Source organism: Thamnophis sirtalis, unplaced genomic scaffold (assembly GCF_051295495.1).
Source record: "Thamnophis sirtalis isolate CommonGarterSnake01/CBP01778 unplaced genomic scaffold, rThaSir2_p1.2 scaffold_1, whole genome shotgun sequence".
Taxonomy (NCBI): Eukaryota; Metazoa; Chordata; class Lepidosauria; order Squamata; family Natricidae; genus Thamnophis; species Thamnophis sirtalis.
This window is the reverse complement of record NW_028261381.1, coordinates 102,078,736-102,098,688: the sequence shown is the minus strand read 5'-3', so window position 1 is coordinate 102,098,688 and position 19,953 is coordinate 102,078,736. Positions and strand designations below refer to the sequence as shown.

The window sequence follows — 19,953 nt, the reverse complement described above, 5'->3', positions numbered from 1 at the left end:
AATTCTGAAATATATCTAAGAAAAGTCTATTTAAATTTACTAAGGAAAGGATTCATGAAATAGGGTACCAGAAAAGGTGGGCACATTGACATTATCCTTTATGTTTAGTTAAGCATTAAACTTGCCTACAGCTGTACAATATAGCAAGGAAGCTCACATCTAGAGGAACAAAAGGAATGACCAGTCAAATTAATGATCACTGGCCAGCTTCTAGTGGATCATGACATACTTGAGGCCTCACTAGTACATCTTGTGTACCTAAAGAAGATTCCATGAATATCACAAATTAATTACAGCCAACAACTTGTGTAAGATATTCTGGGTTTGCACTTATGTTTGTAAATTCAGAATGCATTAGTGAAGCAGAGATGTGGAATGGACAACCTGTGATTCTAAGGCTGCAGGCAGTCCATGGCCTACTTTCAAAATCCTCTGAGGGTTAAGTTTAGATTTTTAATATGAGATACCTTTCCCATTTCCCATGCCTGCTGCAGTGTCAAAAAGACAAAGAGAAAAAGAGGTATTTGGCAGGAAGAAAACAGCTTTTTTCATCTACTTCAGCCCTGAGGAACTCGGCTCACTCCCGTTTAAAAATCAAAACAAAGAAATAATCACAAAATGGCGTACATACATGTATGAAAATGAAATAGATACCCTTTTCTGGTTTTCATTCAAGTAAGTAAAAGCATTCTCCTATATTTAGCTACTGGAGGTAAGGGAACTGCCCATCCTGTTTTATGCAGGAGTATCTATTTTTAGGGTCTTAGAAAAAGTGATGCTAAATATGGATTCAAGCTGCCACCTGGAGGATTCCAGATGTGTTGGCAGCTATTTTCATCACAATCTGTTGTTCAACAGTTTAACTGATAGAGGGAAGAGTAGTTGGGAGAGTGAGAATGCATTCAGGGTTTCTGAAAATCTTATTTACTAGAAACTGGTTTATGAAGATGTGTTTCTGTATTATTGCATTGTTAGGTTGATCTAATTTTTAGGAGCCTCTCATTACTCATGAAAGTGAATGTAAGAATGATTCTTTTCTGGAAAAATGATACTGGACTCTTACAATGTTTCTCTAATACATATTTTGTATTCCATATTCAAGTGCAATGATGGAGACAAAGAGAGCAGTTACTTTCATAGATAATTATTTGTTGCCCATCATATTCAAGTTTCCTTCCAAATTTCAGTTAAATCTTTGTTTCTTTTTCCTTGTGTTCAGTGTCTTTTATACACAACTGGCCTTGAAAAATGTTTGAAGATCTAAGTTTATATACAACCTGCAGTATCTGGATTGCTGTAAAGTGGTTAGCTCCATGTCACATGAAATATATATTTTTATGTTTTATGTTGCTATTTTGCATATAGATACCTCAATTTTTCATTGTTTTAAAGGGACATGTTGGTTAGAAAGACTTCAAGGAATAGCTGCAAATTAGCAATATAATTTTTCATGAAGACATTCAGAAATACAAATATATTATTGTACTGTATGTGTATGTACACAAACAACCATAAAGCGTAATAACATTGATTTCTCCTCTACAAAATACAGTACATGTGCATATTCCTTTCATGTATGAAAATAAACCTATAACTCATCCCTTCATCTTTTGTTATATTTTGCATTAAGTCCAGTACTCTCCCCACATTTTATTTACAGTTCTTCTCATATTTTATTTAAAACCAAGTTATGTAATTTTCCTGCTCTAGATATTAAAGATGAAACATGAACATTTATACGCTGGATTAGGCAACACCAACATATTTTTACATTTTTCATATTTTAAAACATTTCTGAAGTATATAAATTGACAGTTAAGAATGTCAGTATTTTAAACTTGATTGCAACAACTGCTAAGGAAGACACAGTATCCCAGATATTGAGATATCTCAATTAATTTTTTAACAGGTTCTTATCAAACTGTATTTGAATCAGTGTCATTGAAAAATCTGGGACTGAGTAAAAAGCAAACACTGGATTCAAATTAATCCAATTTAATTCAACTCAAATGAAAAGAGTACCAAATCTAGCTTCCAAATTTTACCTGTGCAATAGAATTTGGCTATAAGAGAAATACACAGGTTTTCCTTACAACTGTGTCTACAGAAAATTTTCCTATGAATTTGAATTAACCGATTTTAGTCAAGTTGTGCTAGAAATGAAAAAGCAATGGAACTGTTGATGGCGAGTTAACAGAATATGTGTTTAGGTTTAGGTTTTATTCAACTTGTATGCCGCCCTATTCCCGAGGGACTCATGTGCCTGGATTCACATATTGTGCTTAACTGTGGCTTAACCATGATTTAATATACAAATCATCTTAATGTGTTTAGTAACAAGACCCCTGACTCTCTTTTGTAGAGCAAATAAACTAATAGCAAAGCTGAAACTCTTACCAACTACTTTTCTCCTTAAAATAACTCTGCAGTTAGAATTTTTGTAAATAGGATTGTTATTGATACAGTTATGGAAAAGCTGTTATAGGTGTAAATTTGTGTTTTAAATGTTGGAAAATTTAATAAATACTATTTTTTAAAAAGAAATAACTCTGTAACTGCCTTATTTCAAATGCAATTTTATCATGTAATAAATCAAGGGGTGATTCTACATGTATAAGCAAAAATCTTATCTAATAAAGGTCATGGTATGTGGAATTTTGGGCTAAGGTACTAGTGTATCATGTAACACAAATATCATCATAAAAAAGAGAGGAATCAAAATTCTGTTTATTAATAATTGTTTATTTTTGCTTCACGTTTTGTGCCCTTGTTGATTCAACAATGAAATCTGCAATTTGGTCCTTTGTTGACCAAACTGGATGCTGATTAAGAAACAGACCACTTGTCCTATTTGCTAACATGCTCTCTCTCGCTTAAGTGTTTAGACATACAGAGAAAGAACATATGTGCATATGCCTTTAACATTTGCAGTTTACACTCAGTTGGGTAAAAGAATGAGTAAAGTCAGGCTAAAGGCTGCAAAGGGCTTCTAATATATAATGGATTAAAAGAAACCTTTGAAATTACATTTCTTTCTTGTTTTTCTTTTTTTCTTGTAAACCATAATATAAATGATTTCACACAATGTTGTTCTCACTACTCCCCCACCCCCTCCCCCATGTAAAAGCAACTGATAGAAGACTGCTTGTTCTTAAAATGTACTAAGATGATTTGCAATCTCCTGCGTTATCTCAGTAGCTTTCTCTGACTTGGTAATACTAAAGTATGGACTGGATGAAGAAGTAGAATATGAGCTCCTGATGGATGACAAGCTAATTATGCCTTCCTCTTACATATAGTGTCTGGTGCAATGAAGTGCTTTGCATTTTCATAGACGTGTTAAGACAAGAAGCAGGTAAAATTTTATACTGGCATCCAATCAAATATTGTGGAATATCTAATGATGTTTGGGACATAGGCACATGGAAGTTCTCGGGGCTCAAAATTTATTTATACAATTGTCTGGTATAATGTTTATTATAGTTTCTCCAAAGATATTCTTGCTTCTGAATAATACAACCAACCTCCAATTCTTACTAGAAATAGTATTTTCCAATTTCTATTAGCTCACTTCATTTCAAGTCTATTAATGAACAATGATTTTGTTTTCTTGGGAAAAAAAGGGAAGAAGATTGTAATATTTAAGGAGAATGTCTTTCATTTTTCATGAGTAAATGACACTGAATGGCACGAATTCGATTCTTTGCTGGTGCAAATTCAGGCTGAAGCTTCAGTGTAGATTCATACCATCGCATTGCCTTCTCAAACTCCTCCTGTAGGAATCCAAGATCCAAAATGATCAGCATTCAAAGTACCTTATACCTTACAATTGTATATATACCATACTTTGTTAAGTTATTAGGGATAGAGTGCTGAATCTTAACGTATCTTCAAGTATTGAAATATTTAACCCAGGCAAATGAACATTACAAACAAGATTTTCTTTTTAAAAATATTTCTCCCTGTCACTCGATGTCAAAAAGGCTCACCATCACTGCTGTAAAGGTTCAACTGCAAAATACAATATTGTTACTGAAACGTTTAGGCCACACCTGTCCAATTGTTAATACTCATTACTTTATTAGAAACATATTCTGTCTTTCTTCCAACAGCCCAATATGGCTAATTACCCATATGTTATAACTTAGAGCTAGTGAACAAACTTATTTAGCTCTTGAGCGTAAATATTTGTTCTCCCTTTTCTTGGTCAAAACCCAAACTGTATATACTTCCACTTTCTTAAACTTCCATTTTCTCAGTTAAATTCAACCCTATTATTATTATGCCCAAACTGGGAAGAAATATCTACTGACCCATACCTAGTTTTAGTAGGCATCCAAGAATGTGCACCTAAGAGGTTCTGCATTTGCACATTAGTGCTACTGGAATATTCCACAGTTAAAGTACTTTTGATGGGAGTCCTATTGTCGCACATTTATACAGACAGATGTGGGTCCTTCTTCCTTCCCATTTCAAAATAACAATGACAAAATCAAGGGACTGAAAAACAATTACACAACTAAGATTGTGAGGTTATGTGAATTCACAGATGACCACCAGAAGAACTGCAGTTACAAATAGGTAGCTAATTCTTCATTTTGTTCTCTATGAATGAAGCCAATGATGCCAAGACTATTTTTCTTGCCTGCCTCTGGGAATCAATATTATGGCTTTATGAATGGAGAAGACTGTGTCCACTGAGGCAGCCCCTGCAAAGCTCAAGATGCCTCAGGGTACAAAGGTAGCACAACAGGAGTAGCTTTCAATACTCCTTTGGTCATGCATCTACAGCAATTTGTATCACAACCTGATGGGCTGAAACTGGGATGAACCTGGTTCAATCTGAATTGAAACCAGCATTCCTTTCCCATATTCCCTATGGCAAAGGAAGAGGCATATATCCTTTAGAAACAGTGCTGATTGATGAAGGCAGAAGATTATGTCTATCATTGCTCCAGGAATTATAGACAAGCCAGTGTTGCCAAGATTGTGGCTCAGCCATATAAAACACATTAAGAGGAGCATGATTATAAATGCCAGTAATATGATTCTTTATTCTAAGAGACTGCATAGCATATGGGGATTCCCTGCAAAGTTGAGAGTTTGTGTAACTCTATCACTGAGACTCAAGATGCTATAAAAAAGACTTGCTTCAGAATTTAGCTATTATTTACTCACCATTGCTACATAAACATTAGCCAAAGTGAAATGATTGACGACAAAATGTGGGGCGATTTCGACTGCCATTGTAGCCACAATGATAGCATCATTCCAAAGCTTTGCATTGTGGAAGATGTTTGCTAAACTTATGAGAGGCACATCCTGAAAAGTAGAACAAATCCAGTGAGAGGTAAATGTTTTTTTAAAAAAATCAAGTTATTTAAAATAAAACAAGTATTTAAATAATAAGCACAGTGTATTTATGTTCCTGATACACAGATTTTAATCAATAAAAGAGAAAAGTCAGCTGTTCCATGCAAAGGTTTTCCTGCCTTATTTAATCAACAAAGTGTCTACAGAAAAAAAAATCTGCAATTAATATCAATCAATTAAATCAATGAAGATACAAGGATACATCTTTTTTTTTAAATGACACTTAAAAAATCAGTTCATTTCTCCATAATGGATAGATCTTAAACTTGTTCCATCTTGTTAGGGAAATAGAATTATAGTTTATTCAAAAATTGTTCTGTCTTTTCTATTGTAAACCTAAAACACAGACTAAGACTGGATATTCACTTGCAGAGTCTGCCCCTTCCCCACTGCAATGCATTCGGCTCCAATTTGTACTTTGAATTCCTATGGTTACTTTTTATTTGGTGCAGAAATAGAACAACCAGAAAACTACCCTGCTTTTGTGAATGAAGTATCTCTGCACTCCCATTCTCATTTATATATTTTATCAAAATACTGATAACAGACCATATAAAGTTGTCTATTTCATAAATAATTTATATGGGCATCATTCTGAAATTCTTAAAATCAGTGAAAGCACATATATTGCTAAACATAAAATGAAAAATGTAATCACAGACATATTGTCTCCAGTATTATTTATTACACCCACCTTCATGTAATATGGCGTGTGATGTAAGGCTTGCCGCAGGCAATCAATTGCTTTCTTCCCTTGACCTTTTACTCTCCAGTAAAGAGCTGCCATGCTGGAAAGGATCCAAGAAGTTTGATTCTGCCATAAAACACAAGAAAGAAGGAAACTGTCACCAGATGTTTGACTACATTTGTTTCACGCTTTCACTATTTTTCACTACCATTCCAGTCTTATTCAAATATCTAGAAATTCAGAACACTTCTCTCTTAGCAAGGTACACTTTGTATAGGGAGCCATACTGTCAGAGAATGTATGTCGATCTTTATTATGGTTACAAGTAATTTAATTTTTATTTCAAGATAAAAACTTTGATTTTTGCTTAACAGAGAAATACTGCCACTTTGTGGTGGCTAAAACCCAATTCATTAAGAATCTGTTTTTGAACTAGTGGGTATATTTGGAATGTTGACACTATAGTGACGCCACTCTCACAGAATGGTTCCTGAAGTACTAGAGCTTGTTCATCCAATCAATCAAAATACCGCTATGGTAAAATGCAAACTGGTGACGATAAAGTACTTCTCTCAAGAACTTCAATACAAAGCAAATCTGGAGTTTGAACCCAAATAGCAAGACATATTTTTCCGCACCAAACACAACAAAACACCATTTCACAAAAGGCAAGTAGCCGTCCTCAAAGAAATGAATATATTGAAAAACATCCAGCTACACCAAGGAGGAAGGTGAGACATGCATGCCGCTCACTGAAAAACCAAAGCATAAAACAGACAACAAACAATATCAATAAATCTGCATATTCCATAAACACAGACATAAACATAGATCACTGGAAAGAGCCAAGGTGGCGCAGTGGTTAGATGCAGCACTGCAGGCTACTGCTAGATCAGCAGGTCAGCGGTTCAAATCTCACCGGCTCAGGGTTGACTCAGCCTTCCATCCTTCCGAGGTGGGTAAAATGAGGACCCAGATTGTTGGGGGCAATATGCTGACTCTCTGTAAACCGCTTAGAGAGGCCTGAAAGGCCTATGAAGCGGTATATAAGTCCACTGCTATTGCTATTGCTATCCCATCTATTGGTTGTCCCAATCTAGCCTATAGGATGTTCTGTACTTGTACTCTGCTTTTTACACATTTCATAACACAAATAATTCACCTGCAACTTTTACTTTCTAATAAATTTTATTTGAAAAAATAGTGATTGTACTGGAAAAAGATGCTTTGCTTTGAAGAATAAGAATTGACATATTTTTTGAACTATAAGACGCTCTGGACTATAAACGTACCTAGCTTTTAGGGAGGAAAACATGAAAAAAAATCTACCTCTGCCTCCCAGCAATTAGCCTCCTTGCAGCAAACAGCCTGGTCAGTTTCAACATAGCCTGATTTAGCACAAGCAGCTGTTTGGCAATTGGTTCTACCTCCTGGAATACCACTGATCAGCTGCTCTAGGTTGTGAGGATTGCCCCCGCCCATCAGTGCCGCTGTCGCCACACAACTGCTGCCACCTATCACTGCCTTTTGCGTGCCGTTTTTGGCTTGTTCCAGTGGCAAGGATCGCCACTACCTATCCCTGCCGTCTGGAATGGGGCATGCGTAGGCCAAAAATGAGGTGCATGGAGATGATAGGTGGTGGTGCTGTTGATGGGCGGTGGTGATACCGACAGCCTGAAACAGCTGATTGCTGGTATTCTGGGAAGCTGATCCAACCGCCAATCACTACTTGTGCTAAATCAGGCTGTTCTGAAACTGACCAGGCTGTTTGCTGCAAGGAGGCAAAGACCGAAGGATGGGAGCCGGTGGGTGGGCAGGGCTTCAGCAACATTCGCTCTATAAAACGCATGGAGATTTCCACCCATCCAAGTGTTCTGGGAGCCTTTCTCCAATGGAGTATCTTGAAAGTAGTAAGATAATGATGGGCTGCAAGTCAGATAGGGAGCTTGGGATTGACACTAGTATATTGGTATTCTTTTCAGGACAAAGAACTGGTGGTCTCCCTAAAAAACTAGATGATTGTTTGAATTGCTTTGAGACTTTAACATATCCCAAACACGCTCTTAAGCCTGTTTTCTATGCTGAGAGCTTTTTATTACTTTGGTGAAAGATTTATGATTGTAATAGAAGCTAGTTGTGTAATTGACAGCACAAAACAGACTGTTTGCTACCTCCAAATCAAAGGAGTTGACTCCTTTAACTTCAGTCACTGAAAATGAGAAATTACAAGTTGAAATTCAACTACTGAATATACAGCTTCTCACAGAATTTATGAGTGCCTCCAACACCATGCTATGATGCCCTGAAGACTTTCTCACAGACCAGGTTAAAGCTGGTGGTGTTACCACCTTTATTCTTTGGCTGAGCTGTAAAATGAGCTACCGATCTGCAACTCCAATAGTACTGTTTAATTATGACAAATTTGTCAAGCATTTCAAGTTGATGTTTGAAGACCTAACAAAATCAGTTATAGCAAATGGGAGTATTAGAGAGCTAAATAAGGGAAGCTGGTCAATAGCGGATTATGTAAATGACACCAGGCTCATAGCACAAGACCTGGAATGGAATGAGGTAGCTCTGAAAGATTATTCCCAGAAAGGATTTGCAGATGGGATCCTGGATGAATTGACTTGAGTGGATAGCCTTTCCTCCTTGTACAACCTGATCTACTAATACCAGCATATTGATGGATACTTTAAAATTGAGACAGGTGTTGTCCAGACCTCATTTAGATACAATCTTTCTTTAAGACCCCAAATCAGGCACCTAGATTCTTATATCAAGTGCTGGCTAAGTATTTTACCTGGGATTGGGTTTAGCTGAGCAGTTGAGCACTGGATGCAAAATATCTCTTAGAACCAATGCAACAACAAGACCTCATTTAGTAGTGATGTAATGACTTGATTCTGAAACCATCAGTACTTTCATGGGCATTTCTGGAGGCTGATGGGATCCTGGAACACTGCATCTTGCTTTCTGTATTCTGAAAGCAATTGATGGTCAACACCTACTACTAGGACTAGCAGACTGGATGGTGCTGCTTAGCTCCATAAACATGATCTTCAAATCATTTAGCCAAAACGAATGGCATGCTTCAGTTCACACAGCACCAAGAGTCAATTTCTATTTAATTCTCCAGTGGTTTTAGCAACCAAAATAGAAATAAAAATATTATCAGATTTCCAGTTAAAAATACAGGCTTCAACGTTTTCAGATTGATATCAGGAGTTTGATCAGCTACAACATTATCCCTGTCCTATTCATTGGCTCCTGGGTCTAGATCTCAGTGAGGTAGATATACTCTCTTTCAGAATCTGAAGTTACAACTCTGCAATATTTTGTATACCCACAAAAAATATTCCAGATGGGAGTTCATTCATCCTTTCACTTCACTGACAGTCATTCCTATATTTGTCAAGAAACAAAATCAGGAGAACTGAGGCTCTTCAATGACTATAGTGCTCTCATCCAGTTCACTATTTGAATTGGTATCCTCTACATCTCAGGGTTACTACGACTTCTGAGCCAGGCTGTCAAGCAGGCTTGTGTTGCCTATAGTGTTTTTTAAAAATTCAATAAATTCACCATTGCTGCGGCCTTGAAAGTCAGGTTGGTAAATCCACCAATGCCTCCTGTTCTCACCAATGCCACTAGCTCCAGCACTGCTACTGGTTTGCTCACTACCAAACAGCTGATCACCAAACAGATCCAATTTTTCTTGGCAGCCCACAATTATTCTCAAATTATCAATGTAGTCCTTCACAAGTTGTACAGGCATGATCTAAGACCGTGATGGCGAACCTATGGCACATGTGCCACAAGTGGCATGCAGAGCCTTCTCTGTGGGCACACCAGCCGTAACCCCAGCCCAGCTCCACTGCATGTGCCTCCCACTGGGCAGCTGGTCTTTCAGTGTCTGCCATGCATGCATTGCATTTTGGGGCCTGTGCAGTGCTCCTACATCCTGTTTTGACTTCCAGGTTGATGCAGAAGGCCTTCCAGGTCCAAAACAGGTGATATTGCACTCTGAATGGTTTTGATCTTGCTTCCAGATGCTTTTTTTTCTTCTAATTAGCAAATAAGCAGGAAGATGGATCAGTTCTAATTTGATTGGTAGAAATCAGCCTTTCCCAAGTTTGTTCTCTTTACATGTGTAGACATTTTGGCTCTTATTTTGGCAATTTGGGGAACTGTAATTGGAACATACTTGGAATTTACTATTTTGAGGGATGGATAATGTTTAGATAATCCTACATATCACAACCACAGCTATCATTGAACTAAACTAGGAAATCCTAAACCTGTGTTAATTCAAATGCATGCAGCTACCTTTTCAAGTACTTTGGCTATTCGAGTACCAACTTGTTCTAAAGACTGTGGTGGATAGCGGTCCTTTCCAAGATTCTGCAGTACCTGTGAATCAATAAAAAAATAAACATTCTGATATAATTTATATCAAATTGGCTTGACAGAAAGAGATACAATCTCTTTCCTTCTGAAAGGCTGAGTCCAGTATTTTTGCAGATTTCTATTCTGCAATTAATATACATAGTTAAATTAATACTTTCAAATCTGTGCATATAAAAATCTTTTAAGAATGCTTTAGTTCAATGATTAAGATTTACGAATCTGGAATCCTCAAATTATAAAACCTTTAAGAAATTCATGAGCAGATTGCATGATAAAATAAATTCACCATGGTGAGTTTTTCACAAATTAGATAATACATCTTTATCTAATGTTGGGTACCCATTTTTATAGATATGTTATTCACAAAATAATTGTATTCTTTCTTCACTTGCCCAGTATAATGTTGTTCTCTACAAACTAAATTCTCCAAAGTCATAGATTTCAGGCCTAAAAATAGGAAAGTTAAATAAATATTTTTTCCTTAAAATCTGAGGATGCAATCTGATTTTCCAAACATCACATGGGTACATGCTTGTGAGCAACTAGTGGCGCAGAATTGAGAAACTGTTAACCATAGTGAACATTTATCTAGAAAAAGACTTGTAGCTTTCTATCAGCCAAACTTCGTATGGATGTACTTTGAAATCAAGTAATACTGATTTCAAGTGAGTCTGATCTAAGCATGCGGTTTTTAGATCGACCCCAAGCCCATATGAGAGCACAACCCTACCTCTTTCAATTGACTCTCTCCCATATAATGAAGACTGGCTCGATTGGCAACACCATGGAGGTGATCCAATGTATGCATGCTGGCAGGCAGGTTGGCATTGCAGAGAGGCTCCATGGCGGGCTCTTGCAGGGGAGTGGCAAAATCAATGTGCTCTGTGATGCTACAAGAGACAGAGAATTGTTAAGATATTAAAGGAAACAAATATGTCTACATATCTAAATGAATATATGAAACCATTCGAACTGAGATTTATTTCAGCTGCTGTATACCTGACTCACATTTTGCAAAATATTTTCTAATGTTTCTATCATATTGGAATATTCCTTTACACAAAAAAGTGTATTGAACAGCATGTGATTAACTCAAGTACTGTGTTTTCTTACATTATTCTGAAATTATACTAGAAGAAAACAATGAAAAGTTTTCCTAAAAGTGAACTGTTAAGGGGAAGGGAAACACTGCTATACATGAATTTGATTCTGTATAGTTTCCACTTCCTAAGCTAGCCTTGGGTTTTTTCTGGTAATCAAATTTCCCCTTCAAATACCAAGAACATTGAATGCTGTTTAGCTATGGCCAGATGCTTCCTCCACAAACGTCTAGCATATTTTAGTAGATAGACATACCTGATTTAAAAACTGAATTCCACCAGAGGCAGCTTCCTAATATGGTTCTACAGATGCCATCTGGGGAATGCCATTTTTGCATTTACCCACCAAATTTAATGATAATATATATAAATGCTTACCTGTAGATAAAACAAATTAAGAAAGCAAACAATAAATGCTAGTTGAGCAGAACATTACTCTCTCTCCTCCTAATAGATGTCAGTTAAAAGAAAAATCCACATATTTTTGACTCCGGGCAGCTCCCTATGACTGCTAAGTTATGGACTAACTCTGTATAGGGAAACATAAGCCAGTGCAGAGTCAAAGATGATAAATCTGTTCTAATCAGAAGTTAGTGGGCCTTCATATCCAAGAACTTCTGTATTGTTAGGTTTGAGATTTAGCCTATTGGGACACATCTCCTGTTACCCCTGGAGCTGAAATATATAACTGAGTGGCATCAGCATACTGATAATATTTGGTTGCGTGCTTTACAGATGCCTCAGGGACTTCATATTAAAACAGGACTGTATCAAACCTGAGCTACTGGACAATGATGGTAATACTTAATCTTAGGCCAAAGTTAGAAGCCAATCACAGCCTAACACAGAAATCATGGTTAATTACAGCCCTAATGTTATTTTTTCTGGAAGTGCAGGGACAGGTTTTTTTTTTCAGATCAACCAAGTGTTGATCCATTGGTTGTGACAGGAATGGACTAATTGACTTGTCTGAGCCTGATATTGTGGGCTGAGAGAGAGATACACCTCAGAGTCAGGTTTAAAGCAGCATCAAACATAAACCCAAACTATATTTTCTTGGGTTGTCATAACTGATTCAAAATAGATGTGAAATTACAATTCCTTCTGCATCCCTTCTGCAACACCTTGCAAATTTTATAATCTCACTTGATATTTTTTGTCTCATTTGGAGAGATATTCCTGTAAATGTTCAGACTTTGTTTTGGACATAACTTGATTAAATTCTGCTCACCCTTAACTTCCACTCATTTCTGAAGCCATTAAGAAATAAGTCATGATATTCTGCAAGACAGTGCATAATGCTGGAGATGACATGTCTGACATTAAAACAAAGACACTCACAGAAGCTCAGACCTCTGTGGATTATTAGCTCCAATAATAGCATTATCAAATAAGTGAAAGAATATAATACAGTCACAAAGTGGTGTACCAGCCCATTAAGATGAATATTTTAAGCTATACATATCTGTCCCAGTTATGTACTGACCTAATTTTGTTTATAGCAAAAATACTCACTCTATATTTTTAGCAGAAACAGCTAGCCATGTGCTGGCTACAGTAGTAAGATCCATCCTGCGGAACTTAATACACTCATCAGGACTTGGCCAGCCCAAGCTGCGATAGTCTTTCTTTCTTCCTGCAAAGAAGCAAGATAATCTTTTGAAAAAAAGAAGAACTGTTTCCATTTTTAAAATTCTTTTTCTATATATATATATAATGGGAAGTTCAATTATTTGAATAGTACAAATTACCTGATATCATATCAGGAGCAAAAGAATAGGTATTGACTGTGAACCAAACAAAGGGAAAAGCATTTTAAAAGGCTGTGTTTTATGCACGTGAAAGAAAGAAACATGTGCTTTGCTTTATACTAAAAGCAAACATCTTGTGTCTAAAAAATATGACTGAACATTCTGGGTAGGACTTGGTCCCGCCAAAATGGCACCAAAATAATTTGGTTCATCCATTCTATCAAACTGTTCTTTTTTCCCAATTAAGTGCACTATTATCTGTTGAACCTGAAGAACTTCAATTACAATTTCATTATGGCTAATTTAATGAACATTATTTTTATTTTGGCTACCGTAATATTCATACTCTAAGATGCACCTCCCCCCCCCCGCAAAAAGAGGGTGAAAATCTGGATGCATCTTATACACTGAATACAGCATTTTTGGCCTGAAACCTCACCCCCTTCGCAAAAATGAACGTGCATAGGCTTTGGGAGGCCTGCAAAGTGCTCCTGGACGTTGGAGAGGATAAAAACGAGTGAAAAACAGGATGTTTTTTGCCCCGCCCCAGCCCCCAGGAGCACTCTATAAGCCTCCCAAAGCCTATGCATGCCCTGTTTTTTTGCAAAAAATGGGCCATTTTTGCCCTCCTCCTCAAGCTTCCAGGAGCACTTTGCAGGCCTCTCAAACTCTCTACATGGCCCGTTTTTCACAAAAAATGAGGCATGCAGAGGATTTGGGAGGTCTGCAAAAACTTTTTTTTAAAAATTATCTCTTCAAAATCTTAGTGCATCTTATACTCTGAAAAATAAAGTATTTGGAAAATTTGCACCGCATCATAGAAAAATAAATACTGTTTATAACAAAATGCTACAGTTTCCTCCCAGGAGAGCATTTTGCTTTTTTTCTTTGTCAAAAAGCCCAAGTTTGCAAAGCTAGACACATATAGTTGGTAAGCCCTTTGCATGTTCTGGGACATATTTATGAATGAATATGCACAGGATTTTATTGCAAAATGTGCACAGTATGCTTTTATTACAACCTATTTAATGTGTGTATCAAGTGTATTCTGATGTTCTGAAAAAGAATCGGTCTTGTTCTTAAAAAAAGAAAGCATATTACCAGGTGGCCCAGGGGAAGGTATTTTTGGCCCACTGATTTCCAATGCCATTTGGTAAAGGTTTTCATTTTCTCCAGCTACTCCATCCTCTACATTTCTTCCAGCAGATTCTTGTGGGTCTATATTTTCTGGTTTGTGTTTCTTTACACGTTTGACTTGAAAAGTGATCTGTCAAAAGTAAAAAAAATGGTGAAGGTAACAGAACTAAAAACATCAGGCATGCTGATAAGAATGAGCTGATTCCTTTCAGACTAAGTTGATTTTCAAGGACAACTACCAGACAGTTTCTTGATAATTTTGGTTACTCTAATTCTGCTCACATCTTAATACATCCAACATACAAACATAATCATATAACAATAATTTGCTTAGCTCAGAACTGAGTAACACATTCAGTAGGGAAGGTTCCTCAGAAAAGTTTGATAAAATGTACCTTCTTGTTGTTCATTTTTAGTATACATTTGAAGTGCCTTTATACATTCCAGAAAATTTCTCTGGTGACATATACCAATGGTACATCATTTTATAAATATTCTCTTTAAGATTATAATAATGCAAATTTTATTCCTTTAGCCAGATATTAAGAGTCCTTACCCATTCAGTTTCACCATCATCACCATCATCCTCTCCACAATCTCCCAAACAGGAGCTGGAAAGTCCATTTTGAGAACCTTTCTTGAGGACACGGATCCCTTGCAAGTCCATCCGATGGCCTTTTACTTCCAGTGCCCCTTCAAAAGCTTCAAGAGGCCAAGAGTTTTCAAACTCATCCACTAATGCTAGCATCTCCTCAGACATCTGAGCATCTCCCAAGTTTTCTATTTCTTCTGAGTCATTGTTTTCTGCAATAACAGTACCTATGACAGCCGAATCAACAAAACATATTCAAAAGTTTTGTTCAAAAGTTATTTTATGTTCAAGTGCTATGGTAAAGAAGTGTGACAATTCTGCTAGTTCAAAACCAAATGATTATCTAGAAAAGCATGTTACACTCTTATCAAAGCCTCAATACTTATTTTTAAGTAAGTCCATTTGCATTGTAAAGGGTTTTTCTTATCCTGAAAAACTCATTATTGGTCTACTAAATAAATATTATTTCAAAAAAAGGCAAAAAACAAAATAGTTTATTTTATAGTGATGAATGTATGTGTACTGAAGGTTGCAGTGGACTATGAAGAAACAAGACAGAAAGGATATTGATGCTTTTGAATTCTGACATTGGAGAAGACTGAAAATGCTATGGACTATCAAGAAAACAAACAGATCAACCCAGAGTTCTCGCTCAAACAAAAATGACTAGGCATAATGAACACATTATGAAAAGTTCAAACTCTCTGGAGAAAGTTCTACTGTTGGGAAAAGAGGAAGGAAAAGAAGAGGATGATAAGCAACAAAGTGGACGGAATCAGTTATAGTGCAGTTTGTATACTGTTGGAAGAACTAAAGGACCAGGATAGTGACAGATAATCATAGAGAAAATCTATGTGATTACTAAGAGTTTACACTGATTTGGTATCACTCACTCACTCACTCACTCACTCAAAGCTCTACAGAACATTATCTTATCTTAAGCTATTTCTTATCTTAAGCTATTTCTCTCTGCTTTTTAGAACCAATTACATCCTCACAGAGAATACGCCAACATACATTCTAATCAGTTCCAAATTCTTACTACATTGTTTATTTTTAAAAAAATACAAAGATATAATTTAAACAAATATCGCCTGTGGCCACGCCTCAAAAACATGGGTGAAAATGATCTATTTTCCTGGACTGTTAAGAACAATCTCTTTCCAATTCTCAAAACTTGTTTTGAAGCACTTTGCATAATACTGTTCTACTGAGTATGTTTTTATATTCAACATTTCTAATGTAGTGTCACCAACTTATTGGATGCTAAACTGGAATACAAGTGTGAGTGTGTATGCATGTGTATATGGAAGAGAGATAACTTTTATCAACATACCATCTGAAGAGGTCAGAAGGTAAAGTGTATTAAAATGTATTCAATCGCTTTTCAAGATCTTGCTCTCTTGTGCAGGGGTTTCCTAAAATATATCCATACTGAAATCACCCAAAAGGCAAAAATATATCTGAAGCAGCTATATACAGTATGTTTCCATTATTTGAAGAGAACAGCAATTCCAGAAACTAGAATATTTCAGTAAGATATAAAAGTGAATGGGATTACACACCAGAATTGTTCACAGTAGAGTTCCTGCTGGCATAAAAGGGAAAGGATTTGTATGGACCTGCCATCTTCACTGAGGCCAAAGACAACATTAAGGGCAGTGTGAATGGCTCAGTGTGAGCTGGCAGTTGCAGAAAGTGCGCCTTGCTCATTTGTCTTGATTCGCTAATGGGGAAGGGAATGGCATAGGCAGTTTTAGGCTTCGGTAGTCAAGAAATGATTGTGCTAAAATGAATGTGCCTTGTTCACCTATCAGTTCTTCTACTGCCCTTGCTTTTCAGTTAAAAACATTAATTCAGAAATACCTGTTTGATTTCATAATAAAACATAATAAAATATTACTCAGTTGCCTGTATAACTCTTTGGCTTTAGTTAAAACTAGTTAGAATGGAATATATTCCAAATCATGGCTATGCAGTACTTTAGATTAAATTTCCAAAAGGTGCTTCAGAACATGCTATCCTGGGAAGACAGACAGCTGTTTTATGATTTACATCTGTGCTCCAATGCACTATATAATCTACTAATTATACGTTGCAAAACTCAAAGATTGTCCGGTACATAACCTTTTCTTAAAGTTCAGAATAACACGCATCCTACTGCTCTGCCATCACAGAATCCCCCTGCAGTCTGTTTTTAGATGAGACACTAGTTTAGTGGTTTGACCTACGATATGCAAATGTTTTAATGATAAAAAAATGTAAATAATTCAGTACAATTTGAAAAATGTTTTGTACTGTTCCTATTCATCCTAGTATGCAATCTAATTTTGACCAGAACTAAGTGTTGCAGAGTTACTCTGACAAATAGTCAGTGGTCTAGGTCTCTGTGAATTTAAACTTAAATGAACCTTTTAGGACCTGGATCACTTGGTCAAGTTATTTTATACCAGAAGCAGAAAGTTTAGCAGGATTTCTTATCAGCACTAAATGTACAAATATTAAATGCATTTGATGTATTTTTAAGTCACTAAAACTCCACTGCCAGACATAGCTGCCTTTGCTTAAAGGTTATATTGGTTCTGATATTCACTTACTTTCTAAAGTCAAAGAGGATGAATCCCCTGCTGAACCAGGAACCTGATCTGTCAAATCATCTTCAGCAGCTGTTTTAAGAGTTTCTTCTATTAATATGATATCAGAATCCTGTGGGTTAAAGTACTTCTGCTTAGCATGGTTGTCATCTTGACTCTTCTCATGACAGTAACCTGTGAGATATGCACAGAAAAAGACAGATTATAGACAGGATTCCCTCAGGGCAAACCACTTGCTACATCTCTTGAATTATTGATATACAGAAGTAAAAGGCCTAAAGGGAAGAATAAATATATACAATGCTGTAAGATTAATGGATGCCAACCTACAACACTGTTTGGATAGATTCCTTGGTGGTTTAACATCTTTATCATGCTAAGAGCACAATGACAGCTTCCCATGTATTGACATGATACCACAGCATACCCAGGAAATCGTACAGGGAAATGGCAAATATTTCTCCCTTCCTCCTTAATATTCATGGCTGAACTCCATTACAAGTCAAATAGCATTTCAGGAAGATGACATACCCATCTCTGGAAAAATGTAAAATCTGGAAAACTTGAGATACCATATATATTAGATAATACATTATGATAAACTAAAATTAAAACAAGATCTAATATTTATACACTAAATTAAAATTCCACTTTAATATGCTGTTTACTATCTTTGCCTCCATTTAGTTATAGAACAAAAGGAGCATCTGATAGTTTATGCAAAGTTTAATTAAGGAATATGGTATAATCAAATCCAATCATTTTTACGCACAATGGAGGATAATGACAACATTTTAAAGATGCTGTGGCAGAAAAGACTATACTGGGTACCATCAGAATATATACAATATTTTGAGAGACAAGACCCATAATATGTCTCTCCTGACAATCTGACAGCACTTTTAAGCACTTACTTCAAGAGGCATTGTATTTGAGGCTCATATGAACATGTTTATGGAAAAGAATACTGGTAGGATGTAGCATAGGTACTGTCAGCTTTCTATGACAATGGGGATAAACAACCCATAGCCACATGTAGTTTCCAAATCTTCTCTTTTTTGGCAGTTACTAGAGGTTCTAGAAATTGCAGAGCAACTTTTTATTTTTTGCATCCATATAAATCATGCTGCCTAATTTTGGATGGAACTCATGAATTAGAGGTATGATTTTCTGCCATTTCTTGGCAGATAAACAGTTAAAGACATGTGAGTTGTGGTGGTGCAGTGGTTAGAATGCAATATTGCAGACTAATTCTGCCGACTGCCAGCAGTTTAATTATCTCAGCCTTTCATCCTTCTGAGATCAGTAAAATAAGGATCCAGAATGTTGGGGGCATTATGTAGCTTAGAGAGGGCTGTAAAGCACTGTGAAGCAGTATATAAGTCTAAGTGCTATTGCTATATGTCTTCTTTTACATATCACCACAATTAAATTAATAACAAATACCTCCTCTTCCCCCAATTCCAGCTCTGTTTGCTAAAATCCTTGCCTACTGACTGCCTTGTACAACAACTGCTCCCAGTTATAGCAGTGGTGGAAAAATAACTTTGTGACCAAAGCATGCATTTATGACATTTGCAGCATCTCATCACATTAAACAAGCAGAGTCTTGCTATGAAGCACTAAGTTCAGGGAATAATCCGATCTTTCTTTTTCTTGAGTAGCATGTCCATTTCATTGTAAAGAGACCATAGGATTTATTGTAGCTCTGTAGAATGCTTAGCAAATCATAGTAGTTTTGTAAAAATGTAACACTAGGAATAAAAAAGATAATGTCAAAATATAGCATATTTGAACTGATTCTACGTTAATTCTTGTAGGGTTTTGTTAATAGACACTTGATAGTTTACAGTAAGAATGAGTGAATGAAACCAGTAAAAAGAATGAACTAGAGATGTACTGGTTGACAAGCTGTATAAATTATCACTTTGGAAACTATAATAAATCTCTGATAGTTCAATCTTCAACTAACAAACATGCTTATTTGAAGAGCCAACAGTTGATCCAGGCTAATTAGGAAATCAAAGGGAGTCGAAAGGAACCTACATAATACAATGCTTTATGCAACAAATATTCTATCACTGAAGGTTATTTGAAATCCTTCCCTACATGGATTTTGTTATTTTATAAATCTTAGAATATTTGATAGTAATGGATAAATCTTCCATTTCAATTTGTTTTATAAGCCAAGCTCAGCTCTTCTCTATTCCACAGAAATTGCCACATTTATGCCAGTAAGCAGGCACACTAATAAACATTGATTCACAATGTTTTCAGCAGGTTCAAGTGCGCTCCACAACTTTACATC

General features: G+C 36.2%; 1 protein-coding gene across 3 annotated transcripts in view; it reads right to left on the bottom strand.

Moving 5' to 3' along the window:
* Positions 1-2,721: 2,721 nt before the first annotated feature.
* TTC17 (tetratricopeptide repeat domain 17) overlaps positions 2,722-19,953 on the bottom strand; it is a 73,863-nt gene continuing 56,631 nt past the window's right edge. For 2 of the 3 annotated variants that reach the window (XM_014064941.2, XM_014064943.2), the window contains exons 17-26: positions 17,649-17,819; positions 15,016-15,278; positions 14,424-14,589; positions 13,323-13,358; positions 13,087-13,207; positions 11,202-11,361; positions 10,391-10,474; positions 6,068-6,187; positions 5,179-5,322; positions 2,722-3,773 (exon numbers count right to left, since the gene is read on the bottom strand). In XM_014064941.2, coding sequence (XP_013920416.2) covers positions 3,642-3,773; positions 5,179-5,322; positions 6,068-6,187; positions 10,391-10,474; positions 11,202-11,361; positions 13,087-13,207; positions 13,323-13,358; positions 14,424-14,589; positions 15,016-15,278; positions 17,649-17,819 — 1,397 coding nt within the window. In that variant the 3' untranslated portion in view covers positions 2,722-3,641. The remainder of the gene's footprint in view (positions 3,774-5,178; positions 5,323-6,067; positions 6,188-10,390; positions 10,475-11,201; positions 11,362-13,086; positions 13,208-13,322; positions 13,359-14,423; positions 14,590-15,015; positions 15,279-17,648; positions 17,820-19,953) is intronic. The other variant, XM_014064942.2, reaches the window with a different exon arrangement.